The sequence below is a fragment of the Helobdella robusta genome, assembly GCF_000326865.2.
Source record: "Helobdella robusta unplaced genomic scaffold HELROscaffold_25, whole genome shotgun sequence".
In the NCBI taxonomy this organism is placed as follows: Eukaryota; Metazoa; Annelida; class Clitellata; order Rhynchobdellida; family Glossiphoniidae; genus Helobdella; species Helobdella robusta.
Window position 1 is genome coordinate 292,240 of NW_008704310.1, and position 19,196 is coordinate 311,435.

Sequence of the window (19,196 nt, forward strand, 5' to 3'; positions counted from 1 at the left end):
GTAGTAGTGGTAGTAGTAGGCAATTGTAGTAGTGGTAAAAGTAATATAATAGTAACAATAGTAGTAGTAGTTATTGTCGTAGTAGTAGTGGTGGTGTTAATAATAGTAGCAGTAGTAGTAGCTGTAGTAGTAGTAATTGTAGTTGTCGTTGCAGTAGTAGTAGTAGTGATGGTGGTGGTAGTAGTAGTAGTAGTAGTAGTAGTAGTAGTAGTAGTAGTAATACAACTTTAGTTGCACTCACAATTAAGAAAGGGCGCGTCGGCTAATAAAAGATGCTGCGGTACATTACATCATCGTTTAACATATTTAGAAATTTTAGTAATGAAAGGAAACTCACGTACAAACAAACACACGCACACACACACACACACGTGTTTGTAATGTATGTAGCATGTTATCATATATATATATATATATATATATATATATATATATATATATATATATATATATATATATATATATATATATATATATATATATATATATATATATATATGTATATAATTGTCTCTGTGTGTGATACAGTACATAATTACTCAACTGATAGATAAATGGTGTGTCGGAGAGTGAAAAAAAATTAAAACGCACTTCGTTTGGGAGTCGTAAGAAGAGAACTTCATCGTTAACATCTGCTTAATGAGTTGCTACTGAATAGTCTTCAAATGTTAGTTTCCCTTGTTTTTTATTTGTCTTTAGATAACATTCGTAGTAGATACCAACAGTGAATTTTTTTGTTAAATTCTTTCGATTTGTGTTTAATAATTTTTTTGTATGAATAATTTGTTAAGTTTGTTAAAATATTCTACAGCAGGTGCCGATTAATTTTTCAATGTTAAATACAAATCAATTGCGAAATGATGGTAAATAGTTCGTGGATGGATTGAATTTAAATTTTTTTAAATCAACATAATTTATTTTCGGTTTCCAAGATGAGAAACCTGATTTCGGCGGCGTTGCTGCTGTTGATGGTTGTGAGTGGCACGTTCGCTGCAAGCGACACAACTGCTCCGGCTGCTCCTCCAAATGACTGGTACGTATCGGGATTTACTGGGTTAAACCCTCAAAATAAACCTTTATTTTTATAATATTTTTTATATTTTTTCAAAACATAAAATATCTATTTCGAGAAATTGTTTATTTCGACGTAGAAAACACAAATCCATTGAAATACGAACTGAACAGGCACTACACCATTCTGTCCCCTCGAACCATCCGACCATCATCCTCCTACACATTCACCGTCAACTTCAAAGCTCCACAGAACTCCAGCTCCAGAGAGGCCAAAGTGAGGGCCTCCATCGTCTACTGGTACTCCAACAAGGTCAATGAAACCAAGGTTATGGTCAGCAGAAATGTTTCCGTCAAATCAGGTTATTTAGTTCTTTAGTTCGTTTTTTGTGATTTTGTGTGGTACTGTTTTGCTTTCAATTTATTAGTCGTGTAATTAAAGTTTAAGACTTCTAAAATATGTTTTGATTTTTTTTTCAAGTTTGTCATTTAAAAAATAAATCATTGATGAGCAGTCGTCAGCTGCTCTCAAATATTCTTTAAAAACTAATAAACTGTCAAAAGATAATTATAAATACAAATTAATCATGAACATCTTGTAAAACATCAACTAAACAGGCGACCAGAAGTTGTTCTACATGCAGGTTGTTTGCCACATCATTCTTATAATTTATTAATTTTTGGCATTGAGCCTTTATGGCAATTAAAATTTATAATCCATAAATTGTCGGAAATATTTAAATAGCTACTGCGAGTGAATTGAATAAAAATAAACTTAAATTAATTATAAAAGAAAGTTAATTTCAACAAGTGAACACTTCAGATTCCCAACTCGAATGCCCTGCGCAACTACAAGTACAGCTTCAACTTCTCGGCCGAGGTGCAGTTCAACGGCAGGTCGTTCAACCACTCCAGCCATATAACTTCAAACAGGAAAATTATCTCCATCTTCATTCTGACTGACAAGAAACTCTACAAGCCAGGGCAACTAAGTAAACCTTTTAACCCATCTTTTTACCCAATTTCATAAATTGAAACGAATTAATGGATCAATTAAGCTGAACTTTATTATTTTGATCCGAATTTTTGAATGATTTATGTCTGAACAAAAATGGACCGATGTATTAATTTATTAGCAAAATTTAAATCAACGAAACTTTTCAAGGAAAAGCGGAAATTTTTGTATTCCAAAAGATAATAAATGTTACTTTACTGTTTTCTTCCAAAATGTCCTATTCATTATTTATTCACGTGTTTAGTGTTAGTAGTGTTATTATCATTTTTTTTTTACTGGCGAGAGATGCTGTAGCTACAATGCGATTGAATAATCAGGCTAATGTCACATGTGCAAAGTTCTAAGTTTAATTAGGTGAGTTTAAGTATGCTAACGCACACTAGCAGTTACTCACACACGCAATTATTTAACGACACAAAAACTCGAGATGCGCGTATGAAGTGTTTTGCTGAAGGAGTTGATGAATGTAGATATTAGGACTTTGTACATTCAACTCAAAGATGCACTTGCACGAATGAATGGATGAACTTGCCTATCCTGAATAATTCAGTAAAAGTTTCTTTAAAATTAGATGAACGTACAAGCAAATTAATATGAAGGTTCAAATAGAGTTATTTATTTATCAAATGTCATGAAAGTAAATTGAAATCACCATGTATTTTTACTTTGCATTTATTCCGTTGAAAATAAAATTAAAAACATTTTTTCGAAAATAATCATTTTTTATGACTGTTTCTACCAGTTCGCTACAGAGTAATTATCTTGGACAACAAATTGAAACCCTATCAGAAGCCATTTAATCTCACTATTGAAGTAATTACGATTTAATGTCTACTGTTGCTGTTATTATTGTTATTACTGTTATGGTTGTTATTATTGTTATACTGTAATTATTTGCTGTAAAAAACAGTTTTGATAAATACAGATGCTCACATGATTGCATGCAAATGCTTGTTCTACTTTTGTTGAAGTTTGGTTTAATTATGTAGTATTGCTATATAAGTTTATATAATGAATATCTTAACGACTATTACCAACAATGAAATTAATGAAAGTTATGTAAAAAGTTCTACCGCATTAATAAAAACAAATAAATCTCAAACCAATAATGTTTAGTAATGGAGAATGTTTTAAAAATGGCAAAACTGAAAAAATATTTTAAAAAAGTCTTTATCTGACCAATGAGCAGAGAAAATGTAAAAAATTGCCAAAGCGAAACAGAGCAATGACTCAGGGGAATTCGTATACTGGGTACGAGAAGATTCATCAAACTTAAATTCATAAAGATAAAGCGATATTAAAAACATCTAATGATGAAGAAAGTCAGGAGAAGAATGGGAAGATGGCGGATTGTCAATTTCAAGAGACTTCCGGTGACACATAATTTTCGGTGATGATATTGCAGGTGGTGTTTGAGGTCGAGGCTTGGTCAGTGGTTGTGGTCATGATGTTGGTTTTGGTAGTTATGCGGCTGGTGATAATGTGGCCGTTGAAGATGATCTTGGTGGTTATGGCGATATTTTTGGTTACAACAGTTATTATGGCGATATTTTTGGTTGTACTAATAATGATAGTCATGCTGCACACAAACTTAAGATGGATGATGTTAGTGAAAAAAAATTTAACAAAAAAGATACAAGATAATGATGGTACATATGACTGAATCATATGATCAGTATCTAAATAATATGTAGATAATGATGGTGGTCATAACAATATAAAAATCAGTCTGTTAAATGCCCGGTCTCATAAGCCAAAGGTTGATGCTGTCCATAGAGTCCATAGTTTGTTGCGTGATGATAATGTTGATATCCTGAGGCTTACCGAAACTTGGCATGGATCATAAGATGATATCTGATTTAAGCTTGCAAAGCCTTTAGGCTAGAGGAGAAATGCCTAAAATCTGCAAGCATGCTATTGTTACTCCTATTGTTTAATAATAAATAATAGTTGCATTGACCTGATTAGACAGAATGACCCACATCACGGTGAATGTGTTGTTTTTTACGGTTGTTTTTTATTCCGAAATTGCCTGAAGATTGTTATGTCATCACCCACTAAATCATGATCTCTTGATTCTATACCAACCAGGGTCTTCAAAAAATATCTTGATCACTATATTTGTCATTTGACGGGTTTGATAAACCTCTGTTTGGCTAGAGGAGAAATGCCTAAAATCTGCAAGCAAGCCATTGTTACTCCTATTGTTTAAGCTTTTACTTTTACTCATAGTTAAGCTTTTGATGAGTGACTACATCTAAAAAATGGAATATTTCTACATCATTCTTATTATCAAGAAATTAATTAAAAACCCGAACACAAAATTTATAACACGACCAATTTTTCACTCGCAAATTATATAAAACTATTTAAGTATTTAGTCAAAAAATGCTCGTATCAACTACGTCTGTAATGTCAAATTAAAGAAAGCCTTACCAAAAATGGTCTACGTTCGTTGGTGCAACACTGACTACATCCAGACTGGAATGCGATAATAGTCTCTTGTATGGAGTTTCAGGTAATTGGCGTAATAAATTAGACCAGGCGGCAAAATTAATCATGGATGGAATGAAATTTTATCACGCTTCTCCGATTTTGAAGTCTCTACACTGGTTTCCTGTCAAAGAAAAAATTTTATTAAAACTTGGAGATTTAGTTTTCAAATGTATGAACAATCTCGCAACTGAATACTTAGCTAATAAATGAAACGGAGCTCCAATGATTCGTCCTCCTCACAGTTTGTGGCCATCAAGCATAAACATTCCACATGTTAAGAAGATTAATTTAAAAACAGCTGGAAGAGAAATTGAAGTTGCTGGATCGACATTTTGGAACAGTTTGCCGTATGATCTTAAACAACCTGATTTGACACTTGCAGAATTTAAGAAGAAGTTGAAAACTTATATGTTCCAGAACTTTTTGCAAAGTAACCTTATGATAATGAGTAATGTGCGCCAATGTGAATTCTGAATTAATGCATTATTAGCACTAAGAAATAATAGATAACATATGCACGTATTATTGATGGTTAAAACCATAATTATTAAAATATAGACCAATCAATTTTACAGGATAAGAATGACAACTTGATCGTCCAGAAGATTAATCCAGGTCTTCATAAAGGTAGGTACCTGCATCTTTATGGAATGCCACCTGTTATTTTTCATTTTGATTTTTTTGGACATTTTTCAATCACCATAACTAAGACACTTTCAAACTGTTGTTAACATTTTAAAACAATTTAATATGTTGATAATTCACTATGATGAAACATAACTTAAGCACATAACAAATTCTACCGTTTTAACAAACTAGACTGCAAAATGTATGCATCTCATGTTTTAAACAAGAAAACGTTGGAGAAATTTTATTGAATCAACGATTTTATTACAAGCTTCAAATTTGACTTCAGAAATTTATTTTTTCAAGTGTTTGGATTAAAAACTTGAAAATTTAATGCTGATTGATAACAATAAAATAAGATTTGTTCGATTATTTTCGAATAATTTAACAGAGTAAAAGTGAAATACAATAATTCTGACTAGTTTAAACTGCTATGAAAAATGTTGGATAAAAAAATGCAGGCGTTTACAGCGGAGAACTTCAACTTTCCAAAGTTACTCCACTTGGCTTCTGGAAAATTAACGTCGAAACTAAGGTGATCTAAAATTAATTGTGTAAAATTTGATTGCATTAATCTTTTTCAAACAAACGAACATTTTTTAACAGGAAGAAGCACACTCTGAAACCATTGAAGTGGCTGAATATGGTGAGAGGACACAAATTAATATAGAATCAAACAAGGACCTTACATTTACGTAGAATCAAATTAAATAAAAAAAATTACATAATAAGTTAAGGGGTATAATACTTCATATTATTGGTTTCGGTCAAGAATATAGTTGTTTTCAATGTATAACCGAGATATTTATCAAATTCTGCTGATTTCTACCTCATTAAACGTGCAACTAAATTTTCAGTGCTGCCAAAATACGAAGTGAAAGTTGAACTGCCGAAAAGTTATTTGGTGTACGAGAGTGGCTATAACGATGACGTTCAGAATATTTCATCAAAACAGGAGGACTTGAGAGCAACAGTTACTGCAAAGTTTGTTAAAAATTTACTCGTAAATAACAACATTCTAGATAGCAGGTTGATTTTTAAAACGACAAACAGCAAATGGAAAACATACAAAAATATTCCAACTTAATTCAGATACACTTACGGTGAGCCAGTGAAAGGTGTTGCATTAATTTCGTTCAAACTGAGGGCAGTGAGGTACAAGAAGTCCGATCATATCCCATCCATCAACAAGATGATTCAGGTATCAAGGAATGTTTCTTTCATTTAAGATGTTTCATCTCAAACCAACTGATAATAAAACGTAGACCAAATTTGTTAAGCAATGGCAAAATTTGAACTGGTTTATAGAATTTTTATCTCATTTGGTTCGAATGTAATAGGAGTGTCCATAGTCATAGTTTTAATAATAGTTTTTTGTGAACCATTACACAAGTTTGGTCATAAAAATAAAATACCAATTATTTATTATTTTCAAAAAATTGTTGCGTGTTTCAATAACAATCTCTTACACTATTATTAAACACATTTTAACTATTGTTAAACACATTTTCCTTTGAATGATTTTATTTTAATGGATTTATTTTTAGTTAACTGACGGCAAAGCTGATGTGTCGGTTTCGTACAAGGATCTGTTGAACCTCTTCCCATGCTCTGATTCGTTTAACCGTCTCTTGTACCAGACCATAGAAGTAGAAGCTTTCATAACTGAGCAGGTTTCAGGCAAAGTTTTGCAAGCAAGCAGCTCGGTCGCATGCACCTCCCAGCGATACAACTTTCAGTTTTTCAGAACCTCCACCGCTTATAAACCTGGATTTCCCTTTGTTGCATACGTATGTAATTTTAGAATTGATTGAAAAACTTCAGCACTGAATAGCAAATTCATGAATAGTAAATTTAAATAGATCATTTGTACACTTCAACACCAGCTCAAGTTATCTCACAACGAGTTACCCAACCCCATGCTTAAAGACCTCAAATATTTCAACGGAACTTTCAAAAAAATTCCTGTTAGCGTTACCTTCCATGTTAGAAACTATTCATCATCGTTGGAGAAGAGCTACATGACCGAATTCAACGAACTTGGTGAGGCCGTCATTTCGCTTGATATCGACAAAAACATCAAAAGCCTATCCCTCAATGTATGTTCTGTTTTGTTAATAGTTTGTTTGAGTTAACATCCAACCAACTATTAAACGAATTGAAGGCCAAATATAAAGATGATGTTCTGGACACGTTTTTGTACGCTTCTCATTATGCTTCTGAGTTTGCAAACAGAGATAGAAAGTTCTTACAACTCTCCGCTAAAGTTCTTGACGATGTTTTAAAAGTTTGTTGTTAATTATTAAAAACCAAGTTTTGATAATTAATTTTTTATATAAAAATATATTTAAAAAATTTGCAGCCTGACAAAAACACAACATTCATCGTGCGAACCACTGAGCCAATAAAATACTTTTTCTATCAAGTAAACAGCTAACAGTTATTGCGAACGTTGCTTTCATTTGTTATCTATTTATTAAAAATGTTAACAAATTATGTTATTTTTGTTTCAAAATTATTTTACTTGTTGAATTTTTAAACTATATCAACTTTAAGTGAATCGTTCATCAGACTTCAATTTTAATATCAGTTTTTTGAACACTCAGATTCTGTCAAAAGGTTTTATAAGCCAAGCAAAAGTTGTGAAAAGTGACAAAGCTTCATCTCTGCACGAGTTTACGATAGTTCCCTCCAAACAACTTGCATTGGAACTGGCTCCTCGCGTCAAGATTCTTGCCTACTACGTTAACACCAAGGATGAAGTGGTGGCAGATGCAATGACTGTTAACGTCGAAGATTACCTCGTTAACAAGGTTGTGGGTGCTGTCGATAATTCATTTGAACTTTATCATTAAGACGTTGGAAACTTTAAAACTTGATCAGCTAACATTTAAATGATTTATTTCAACAAGTCTTTTAGTGAATTCTAACAAAATGTTGAAATGTGGAACTGCAATGCCTCCTTGGCAGTGTTCAAGTCATCGTGCAGTGCAAAGTTTGCGGTTTGCTGTTATATTACAGACCATGCTGACCTGCTTTTTTTTTACAAAGTTTGATGAACACATTGGGTTGTTGAGCATCAACTAAATAAGCTTGCAATAACCATTAACCATGCAACAAGTTTCAAATATGAAATGTTTAAAACTTTTCAAAAAGCCTCACACAAAATTGATTATAATTTTTAGAATGCATATTATTCCCTTATCATTTATTTAATTTCGAATTAAATATTTTCTGAAAAACAAAAAATTTTCAAATTAAGCCATTGATATAAATGTTAACGTTCAGCTCAGCATAGCATTTGATAAAAATTCCACGAGTCCCTCCAAGCCAATCGTTTTGAATGTGGAAGCTGAGAAAGATTCGTTCGTTGGCATCGCAGCCGTCGACAAAAGTGTCTTGTTGCTACATGCGCCTACACAATTATCCAAACTGGTTTGTCAGCTAAACTTAATGTTAAAATGCTCACTTAAAATGTTCACCAAACAACTGTTTGGTTAGTTTTTAAAATTTAGGATTTTTAAAATAATTCAGAAATATATGTTGGACTACACCTTAAATCCGTGCAGGACTATTATTAGATAAATGTAATAAATATATTTTTTTTGATAAATATAACTACAACATCAACATCAATTTTGATTAGGATGACATAAATGAAGGGCATTATGGTAAGATTGGTGAACATTATTAGCTACCTAAATGTTTAACCTGACTTTATTCCTTTAATGACGTTAAACAAGTCACCAAGGACATTGTTGTATTGTACATGTACAATCATTGACGCATTGATTTCTAAAGGTGTCAACAGAAATGAGCAAGTTCGGCTCTTCAAGTTCCTACTGGTACGACTATCGTGACGACGGCATCTACATCCCACCCGCACACTTCACTGACACCGATGAGTTATTCAATGTTCGTTTTGTCGACAGATTTTTGTAGTTTTCTGGAGTTTATTGTAAAATATTTTTTTCAAATGGTATCATAATAAATATTTCTCTGGAAAAACACCTTTGCAGAGCCTCAACTTAGTGACGTTCACGAGCAGTTTGATCTACAAATACAGGTATGTGCACGAAGAAGTCTTCGATTCTGCATCTGATTATGCTGAAGAAGCGCGTAAATATTCTTTCAATTGTTTGATGGAAGATTTGTCTTTCAATAATTATTTAAACAAGAACGACAAAAACACTTGTAAAGCGTTTTCATGCAATTAATTAGTTGTTATTTTCGTTTGATGAATTTAAAAACGTTAAATGCTTTTCAACCTTAAATTTTTTTTTATTGTTTGGTATGAAATGAATAACACTAACGACAAAATTAATTTGTTTATAGCCTCAATGTATTTAAAAATACTATTTAATTAAAGGTAATTATAGATATTTCATTAGTAATATTGTTTTATATATTTCTGTTGTTAATAAAATAAATAATGCAATAGCACTTCAATTTTAAAGTCGATTTCCATTCATGGTCGAACAAACATTCACACACAGCAGCACCCATGGCAGTTCGTGAAAGCTTCGCCGGTAAAAAGTCCTTGTCTAGTACGACGACACATGCCAGCCACTACAATCTCAACAGCAACAACAACAACATGGACAGCCCAACACCAAGGGAAGACTTTCCAGAAACATGGATCTGGAGTGATCTCACCGTCGAGTGATCTTTTTTTTTATCTCATATTAGAAATATTTTTTAATTCAAGAATATTTCATTTTCAATTTCGCCTTGACATTTTGTCTTTTAATTTATTCATTTAATAATTTTACAAGAATATTTTTTCATGTCAAAAATTTAAATATTTTGCAATGAAACTGTGTACCTGTAACGTACACATCTGTGAGTTAAGTAAACCATAATTCGATAGTGGTTGAAGCTTAAATAAATGATACTTAAAAAAATTTAATAGCGGTTGAATTGTTCACCTTAATTATTTTTTCTGCGGCTTAACGGCATTTCAGCACGATGCGGCTATTTTAACGCCCTTGGATCATTAGAAACAGATTATTTTGTTGTGACATCTAGGAAACTTCAAATTTTGTTGATCACCTAAATTAGAAAGATTTGATTCTTTCTCAGCGAAAACGGTCGACAGAAGTTGGAACTGAAGGTGCCAGATACGATCACCTCCTGGTCAGCCTCTGCGTTCGCCACTCACAGCCAGATGGGTCTTGGTGTGGTCGATGGTCCTGTTGAGGTTGGTTCTGGGCATCTGAAGTTTTTGAGTTTGAAATGTTTTTCAAGTGATATTGATAAATCTTTTTCTGTAAGTTTAGAAATTTAACTTTTAACTTGGTCTATCGTTGTTTGAAGGAAATGTTACCCACATTTATAATAATCTAAATTGATATTTTAAATATTACCATAAATAAACAGTTAATTTTTTAGAGGCATAATAAATGGTCAGCAGATTTAATTCAGAGAAATGTAGTTAAATAAAATAATTAGTTGCCACTTTTTTTATGATGGTTAATCAAGTCTTTTTAAAAATGATTCGTTGAATTTTTTTATTTACAAATTTTCTTTAAATTGATATATAAAATATGTGAATGAAATAATTTTTATCCAAAAAATGAATGTCTGATACAAATTCAGGTTAAAGTCGCAAAGCCACTGTTCGTTTCCTTAAACTTGCCTTACTCCATCACAAGAGGAGAAGAGTTTCCTCTGCAGGCAAATGTCTTCAACTATTTTGACCAGGATGTTGAGGTGAGAGGAGCGTGATCTCATTGTTTATCAACTTACGTCTGTTTGTGTGGCATTTTGGTTTGTCAAAAAATTGTTCGACATCATCAAAAAACTTAGATGGAGTTTTTTCAAGTGATTTTAAATTTAAATTTTTTTCTTTTTTAATTTTTTATTTTCTTTTATATGTTTTGAAATATCGTTCTTAAAACCGAGAGCAAATTATTTTAATTTGATAACATTTAGGTCGTTGTTAAATTGCCACAATCTGACTATTTCAAAACTCGAAGTTGTGACATTGATCTGAAGCAACTACAGTCTGTTAATCTTTCAAAAACAGTCAAAGTTCGTATTTCACTATAACAAAAAACAACGTTAACATAAACGAACATGACGAAAATGTACGGTTCAACGAATAAGCTTGAACAGTCAATGCATGGGGCAGTGACGAACGTACGTTGTTGATGATCGTGACAGATATCACGGAACAGCGCAGGCAGTGTCTACTTCTGGATCGTGCCCACCAAACTTGGACAGATTCCTCTGTTCGTCAGTGCTCATGCTGGTTTCGCTGCCGACGCTGTCAAAGAACTCATTCTTGTCAAAGTTTGTCTTTTTATTCTTTTAATAATATGTTTCTTTGTCAAAAAACTTATTCCTGTCAAAATTTGTCTTTTTAATATTAATAATTGTTCAATAATATGTTTGTCTAACTTTCTTTTTTATGTTTTTTGTTTTCACAATTCAACATTTTATACCTAACCTTTTGCTTTTTTAGCAAACCGATTGTTTAGTTTTATAAAATTGATTATTAAAAAAGATAAAAGTTTTATTACGTTAACATTAATTTATTTGTTTTTTTATTTAATTTATTGTTTTAAAATTGTCTTAGTTTTGAGAAGGCACAGGGACGTTTCGTCTTCGCCTTTGTTTAACGTAATAATAATAATTAATTAGTATGGTGACTAAGCTTCATAACTATAAAAATTTATGATGACATAAAACAAGCTATAGAATGAAAGCTGCAGAACTAAAAAAAATTGTAATGACCTAAAACAAGCTGTCGAATGATGTGCTTCAAACTGCATGATGAGAAGCTTGTTGCTGTTTTGTAACCTTCTAATCATTTTGTTGTATAACTAATTGATAATTTAATTTTTTTGTTTATGTGTCGAAAAGCTTCCAATTTAATTCATTGTTTATGTAACATAAGATATTTTATAATTTTTGGATATCGGCATATTTACTTTTGAGTTTGAGGCCAGTATGTTATGTCAATTCATGTCATGTCATATCGAGTCATGTCATGTCATCTGAATATCAATAAAAAATTATAAATTAGGTAAATGTAAACATACCCCTTACTAGCCCGAAGGTGTAGAGAAAAATTATGAGACGACTTCATTTTTCAAAACCTCCTTCACCGAACCTCAACAATTCACCACAAACATCAGTGTGCCAGATGACTACGTGGAAGGTTCTGCCGTCGTCGAGGTCTCCGCTATAGGTTAGTGATCGACATATCCAAATATCACATTGCTTAGTAATTGCTATGTTTATCGTTGAAAAGTTAATTTCCATTATTATTTTCTAATTGTAATTACATTTTGTCTTCAGTCGTTCATAGTTTTTTGTTACAAAAAGTCAACAAAGTATGTTCTGAAAATTTTTCATAATTCACATGAGAAAAAAAATTTTTGCCAAATATCTGCAGAACATTTATAAACAATAAATTTGATCAAATAACCAGGTGATATCTTGGCTCCGACTCTCAGAAACCTTGGAAACTTGGTGAGGTTTCCGAGCGGTTGTGGCGAGCAGAACATGGTGAACTTTGCTCCAAATGTGCACATTTTAAAATACATGAAGGCAGTTGATCAGTTAGATGAATTGAAAGAGAAGGAAATTTTGAATGGTCTTCAATCTGGTGAGTTTTTCAATTTTAAATACGCGTAGATGAGGATTGCATAACGCATCCTCATTTTTTGTTTCCTATCAAATGTTATAAACTACAATAACAGCAATGACAATAAAATAATGAAATAAAAAAAAACTTGAAATTGCAAAATTATCTCATTGAAAATGTTTCAAATTGATTGAAGGGTATCAAAGGCAGTTGACGTACAAACGAAACGATGGATCGTACAGCGCCTTTGGAAACGATGACGCCGCTGGAAGTGTGTGGTAAGTCTTCTGGCTTCTTTTCAAAAGTAATTAATAATTATATTTTATTTTAATTAACGTTACGTCTGCTTAGGATTGGGTATTAATTCAAAAGCCAATATTGGAACATTTGTATAATTTTAAACAGCAGTTTGGAAGTTGAACATTTTATAAGTGTGAAAGCCTAACACCAAACCTTTTTATTCAATTTGTTGAACTTTGCAAATGCTGAAATGATTATTTCAAATAAAATTGCAAATTTACAAAAAGGTTGAGCGCGTTTGTGTTGAAATCCTTCCGCCAAGCCCAGGCGTACATTCCAGTGACGAACGAAAGTTTGGTTGCAACTGTCAAGTGGCTCCTGAAGCACCAACATGTAGATGGATACTTCCTTGATCCTCCACTCTCCAGAATCATTCACTCCAAGATGCAGGTTGGCCGTTTTGCATCCATTTGGTTTATTAATTATTTTTATTGATATTAAATATTTTATACTACAATGCTCATAAGTAGGACGCAATGCATTTCTTCATATTGAATTACATTATATTATGAAATAAGCAACAACAACTTCTATCGCCCCAACAAAAAGTTTTAATTGAGGCAACACGCACACATCGTATGACAATAATTAGAATTATATGAATCATGCATCTCTGTTGTATGTAAACTGTACAATTCAAATTCACGGAGTTTTCTAAACCGAATTCAATCGCTGTAACACAGGACTGTGCGACTCAGCGCTTCTAGTTGCAAGACCATCTCGCAACACATTTCTATATATAATTGAATTCTTTTTGTATATAACTTCAAAGTAGCTAACGACAAAAAGTCTGAAAATTTTTATTTGAAATTTGCAGGGAGGAGCTAATTCACGAATAAGCGTAACCGCTTACACTTTGATTGCTCTGCACGAAAACAAAGCCCTGCATGCGGTGAGTCATTTATCTTGGTGGCATGATACATGGTGGTTGTTGTTTCCTTGTGATTTGTTTCAGCGCCTTTGAGATTTGAAGAAAGGGCGCTATATAAATCTACCTAATAATAATAATATATTATGTTTTTACATTTTTAAACTAATTCCAAAAACTCAGAGTAAAGTTAATGTCAGAAGTAGCATTAGGAAGGCTACACAGTATTTAGAGAGGGAGTTTGTGCATTACAACGATGATCCATACGTTCTTGGGATCGTGGCTTATGCATTCTACTGCGTTGGAAGTAGCAAGATGGAGCGAGTCCTCAACAAACTCTACAGCTTTGCCATAACTGAAGGTTATTTAAACTCTTTTGAAAAGTTTCAATGAATTAACTTGCGATTGATTATTACAACTCATCAGTCAAAAACAAATTATTAATTTTTGGCATTTAATTAATGAATTCGCAAATTGAAAACAACTTAAAATCGGATTAAATTAACCTGAAAAGCACCTAAATTATTTTTTTAAATAATGGTTACATTTTTTTTTAAATTGAATTTTAGAACATGGACTGTAAAAATTTTACAGATGAAAAAACCCACTGGAAGCAGCCGATGCCGCACGATCAGGAGGAAGATGCCTGGTTGTTGAAGGAGTTTGCAAGCCCCTACGACATCGAGTTGACCTCCTACGTGCTCCTCTTGCGGGCCAGTCAGAAAAATTTGAACCTCTCCCTGCCCATTGCCAGGTGGCTCATCGGACAGATGAGTGGCATTGGAGGATTTGTCTCGACACAGGTCAATATTTTAATTTTATATTTTTGATTGTATTGTTTTTTGATATTTTTAATTTGTTTTACTAACCACTGAATTATGGAAATTTTTCTTATCATCAATTTTTTAATGTGCTTTCATAGTAAGATATTCAAATTTTCTGGGCAAATTTTCATGATAAGCTTTAAGATTTTTATTTTTTTTGTCCAGTATATTTAAAAATAACATACAAATAAATTAGATTTTAAATTTCTTGCATGTTTCATGTTGAACGGTTAAAATAATATGTATGCTTTCCAGTAACATAATTTATATTTCACACACACGTCTTAAGGACACCGTGTTGGCTCTGGAAGCTCTGACGAAGTTCGCTCCTCTTGTTGCATTCAAGGATGACAGCGAAGGTATAAAAATCAAAATTCTCGGAGAGTATGGTGAGAAGCACAAACTGGCCACCATCAACAAAGACAACCTACTTGTCCTGCAAACTGTTCAAGTTCGTTGAATGAATATGGCAACCATGTTTCACCATTTTTTTATATCAGATTAATAAAATAGAACGATCATTAATATAAATTAGATATACTCGGTAATTAGGTATACTTTTGTTTAATTTGTTATGATACACATTAATAAAATCTTTTTTATAATAAATCTACAAATTATACTTAGGTATGATTTTGTAACGTTAAAGTTTGGTCTATATCTATGACTTCTATTTCTGCAAAATTTTGAACGTTCTCCCATTATAAAACGGTAGCATCAGTTTTATCCAAGTTTAAAAAAGTTATTTATTTGCGTATTTTTTTATATTTCAAAAATAAATAAAACAAATCTTAACAGTTGAATGACAAAACGAGAAAAATACTTGCTTTTGCTGAAGGTGATGGATTTGCTCTGCTGCAGGTTGGTTCAGCAATTCAAGTGACACGTAAAAATCTGTAAATAATTATTTATGTAATTTTTTTTTAGACATTTATTAAAGTATTTTCTCTGAAAAAATGTAGACTTCGGTCAGGTACAGCAGACTGAATCTGACCAACAGCAAGTTCTTACGTCTCGATGTGAGTGCCGAAACACATGAACATTATCTCAATTTAACTGTATCTACCAGGCAAGTTCACCCACGGCTCATATCATTCGAAGCCTTTTATTTGTTAAGATTTTTATTTGTTTTCTGTTCTTTCCTCGCCAAAACAACACACAAACAAATGTATAAATTATGTATAAAACAGCTGGATTGGAGAAGAGCAGAGTGGTATGGTACTCCTGGAGATCAACTTACCAACTGGATTTGCATTGAAAGATCAGGACGAGTTCAAACAAAAACTGAAGTTGACAGACTTCAGAAATCTTGAAATTACTCCACAGAAGATTGTGATCTACTTGTCTGAGGTAAGGGTTAGGGTTAGGGTTAACAATATATTGTACCAGCTAAATTAAACGAAACATTTACTTTATCCAACATTATAAAAATATATTTTGTATCGAACCAGATTAAAGCAATAGCTTGCACTTTTCAAAATTCACACTCTATAAAGCCTAGTTAATCATTCATCATTCAGTTGAATCACTCAGCCACTGAATTCAACACGACTCTCGAACAATTACTTGCGGTCCACGATGTGAAACCAGCCCTAGTGCAAGTGTACAGATACTATCAGCCAAGTAATGTTTTTCATTTCATAAATCGCTCAAGTGTCCATTTAGAACGGTGTTTTCCTGTGCAAAAACTGAGTTTTAATAATAATACTGCCCATAACGAGGGTGACATTCCCTCCTTCATAAACACCACTCTCTTCAGTGTATTACAAGCTACTGTAAAGTATAAATTGATAATGTTACGATTTTCCGTTGTTTTTAATAGGTGGCACAGCAAAATTGCAATCTTCCACTAAGATTATTTAAATGGCAAAAGATTCGTATCATATATATTCATTATGTTGAAAATTGATCTATCAATAGTTTAAAACATCATTGCCAAATAAGAAAATTAATTTTACAGATGAAAAAGTTTCTGCATTTTATTCGCCTGAGGGGAAGAAAAGTTGGGTGTCATCATGTCCGCAGTGCTGCGGTACGTTTCAATAACTTTTTAGTGCTAAATAAAAAAATTATTTTTTAATATTTTTTTACGTGATTAGTCAATTTTAATACATTTAATTTTTAGCGACATCTTTTAATATTAATAATTAATATCCATATTTTAAACATTTCGCATTCATTTCAGAATAATATGAACCGTCTGACAATCGATTGCTTGGATCGTTCACAAATTCATTCGTTTACTCTCGATTTTGAACGCTCTAATTTTCGGCACCTTAATTTTTTGAAGATTTAACTTTTAGAAATGAATAATCAGCCTCAAATTAACATGGCTTTTGTTGGCTACTGTAGTGTATCTTATACCAGCGGTTTCTGTGTTCAATTCATAATACGTGCACGAAAAATTATTTTCAAATTGAATTTTAAGTAATTTAAAACGATAAACATTAAATTAATATATAAATTTATCACAAATTTTAAAATAAGCAAGCCAAAATTTAATAAATGGATGTCTGAAAATATTTCACGGAAGCAATTTTAAGCAATCAATTTTTATTGGAATAAAATATAATATATAAACATAATGGAATATAATATCATAATTTATGAATACAATAAATCATAATATATAGCTGCAAGGGTGTACACTTGAAATTCAAATTTTCAAGAGTAAAGAAAACGCGTGATAAAACTGTTAACGATAACAAAACATCATACATAAGAAATGAGATACACCAGAAATATTTTCAAATTGAATTTTAAGTAATTTAAAACAATAAACATTAAATTAATATAAAAATTAATCACAAATTATAAAAAAAGCAAGCCAAAATTTCAGTAAATGGATGTCTGAAAATATTTCACCGAAGCGATTTTAAGAAATCAACTTTTTAATGGAATAAAATATAATATATAAACATAATGGGATATAATATATTAAAATATATGAAAACAATAGATATACAATTCAAATTATAAATTTCAAGTGTAAAGAATACGTGTGATAAAACTGTTAACGATAACAAAACATTACACATGAGAAATGGGATACACCACAAACCGGTTTTTAGGAATGGAATTAAGTATAGGTACGAGCTCGGTCAGACCAAAATAAAAAAAATTGCTTGATTGGGCCGAAATTGTGGTGGTTGCAAAAGTTCTGTTGAATTGCATTTTATGGTACACCGCTTGTCAAAAACTGATTAAATTATTATTAATTAATTTAGTAAAACATTTCTTAAACAGTATGAACATTTTTAAACAAATCTTCATAACACATTTTATCGTTAAAATAATGAAGCTGGTTAACGGGACAGGCCGGTCGATCCAACCATTTTGGCCAAGTCATGGTGTGGTCGAGTAAAAATATATAGTACAGCCTTAATACGATTGAGTACATCATCATGCTTTCGAGTTGATGTTGAGATAGTTGGTACTGAATGGTTGGTGGTTGTCGTAGTTGGTTGGTTGGTGGTTGACATGTTGTTGTTGTTCTGTATTGGTTCGACGACTCGAGATGACTGGATTCTATCATTCTATGTTCCTATGTTTATTATTAGTTAACGATGGTTATTATTACGATGTTGGATGTGTGAGTATGGGTGTGTGTTTATGTGTTTAGTGTTTAAATAGTATGCGGTGTAGTGGTTTGTTGATTGTGTATGCTTGTAGGATGTCGTTGTGGTTTTGGATAAATCCATGTAGGATTAGAGTGGTGATGATTTCTTCGTAGAATGAGTTAAGTTGTCTGTTGTATGGTCGAACGATTATGAATTTGTTGTTGTTGTTTTTGTTTCCGGTTTGACGAATGTCTTCGTCGTTGTTGTTCTGGTTGTCGTTGTTGTTCTTCTCCTTGGCGTCTTGGTTGTTTGTCATCTCATTTGTAATGTTGTTATCAGATTCTGTTGTGCTATTGTTATTGTAAGTGTTGGTATTGTTGCTATTGTTGTTGTTGTGGTTATCTGATTCTGCGGTGTCGTTATAGTTATAGGTGTTGCTATTGGTTGGGTCGTTATAGTTGGTGAGAATTTCGTTGATGAAGGTGTTGTAGATGGTTTGTTCGTTATCTTCTACATCTTCTTCATTGTCGCATGTGATGTTAGAAGTTTGTGTGTCGGTGTCGTCGTCAGTAGTTGTGTTGGTGTTCATGTTTTCATTGTTCGGGTTGTTGTTGTTGCTGTTGGGTTTTGGTGAGATCTTTGTGTATTGCCCTGCGATGGCTTTGAAATGTTTTTTGAGTTTTTGGTAGTTATATCCTCTTTGCTTGAGTCTGTTGATAAGTTTGAAGCTACTCTCTTTGAAGTCAATGAACAGTGATGAGATAGATGCGTAGCGTTTGATTTGTAATGTGACGATTGATTTGAAGGTGTGTGGTGGATGGTGTGAGTTGTGCTGTAGTAGATCGAAGGTGTTGGTTTGTTTGAAGAAATGGTTTTGAATGTAAAAGGGTGAGTGTGGGAT

General features: G+C 32.3%; 4 protein-coding genes across 4 annotated transcripts; 3 read left to right on the forward strand and 1 right to left on the reverse strand.

The window, feature by feature from the left end:
- Positions 1–932: 932 nt before the first annotated feature.
- Positions 933–3,302, forward strand: HELRODRAFT_172888 (hypothetical protein; the record flags this gene model as incomplete). The annotated part of the gene is made up of 5 exons (XM_009019552.1): positions 933–1,033; positions 1,186–1,373; positions 1,630–1,655; positions 1,835–1,908; positions 3,194–3,302. 5 exons carry the CDS (start codon positions 933–935, stop codon positions 3,300–3,302), a joined length of 498 nt encoding a protein of 165 aa, XP_009017800.1.
- A 697-nt stretch (positions 3,303–3,999) lies between these two features.
- On the forward strand, positions 4,000–8,734 carry HELRODRAFT_172889 (hypothetical protein; the record flags this gene model as incomplete). Its single annotated transcript, XM_009019553.1, has 13 exons — positions 4,000–4,014; positions 5,098–5,149; positions 5,611–5,684; positions 5,756–5,795; positions 6,007–6,133; positions 6,242–6,350; positions 6,697–6,822; positions 7,036–7,248; positions 7,314–7,436; positions 7,512–7,574; positions 7,756–7,962; positions 8,438–8,584; positions 8,684–8,734. The coding sequence occupies 13 exons, from the start codon at positions 4,000–4,002 to the stop codon at positions 8,732–8,734; spliced, it is 1,347 nt and encodes a 448-aa protein (XP_009017801.1).
- A 228-nt stretch (positions 8,735–8,962) lies between these two features.
- On the forward strand, positions 8,963–17,218 carry HELRODRAFT_191787 (hypothetical protein; the record flags this gene model as incomplete). Its single annotated transcript, XM_009019554.1, has 21 exons — positions 8,963–9,064; positions 9,169–9,268; positions 9,646–9,811; positions 10,232–10,349; positions 10,748–10,861; positions 11,084–11,182; positions 11,315–11,443; positions 12,206–12,344; positions 12,588–12,764; positions 12,940–13,021; positions 13,271–13,433; positions 13,861–13,935; positions 14,095–14,272; positions 14,506–14,714; positions 15,025–15,186; positions 15,534–15,596; positions 15,698–15,804; positions 15,926–16,085; positions 16,256–16,358; positions 16,696–16,794; positions 16,817–17,218. The coding sequence occupies 20 exons, from the start codon at positions 8,963–8,965 to the stop codon at positions 16,779–16,781; spliced, it is 2,532 nt and encodes an 843-aa protein (XP_009017802.1). The 3' UTR covers positions 16,782–16,794; positions 16,817–17,218.
- Positions 17,219–18,353: 1,135 nt separating this feature from the next.
- HELRODRAFT_172891 (hypothetical protein) lies at positions 18,354–18,884 on the reverse strand (the record flags this gene model as incomplete). The annotated part of the gene is made up of 1 exon (XM_009019555.1): positions 18,354–18,884. The coding sequence occupies one exon, from the start codon at positions 18,882–18,884 to the stop codon at positions 18,354–18,356; it is 531 nt and encodes a 176-aa protein (XP_009017803.1).
- Positions 18,885–19,196: the final 312 nt, after the last annotated feature.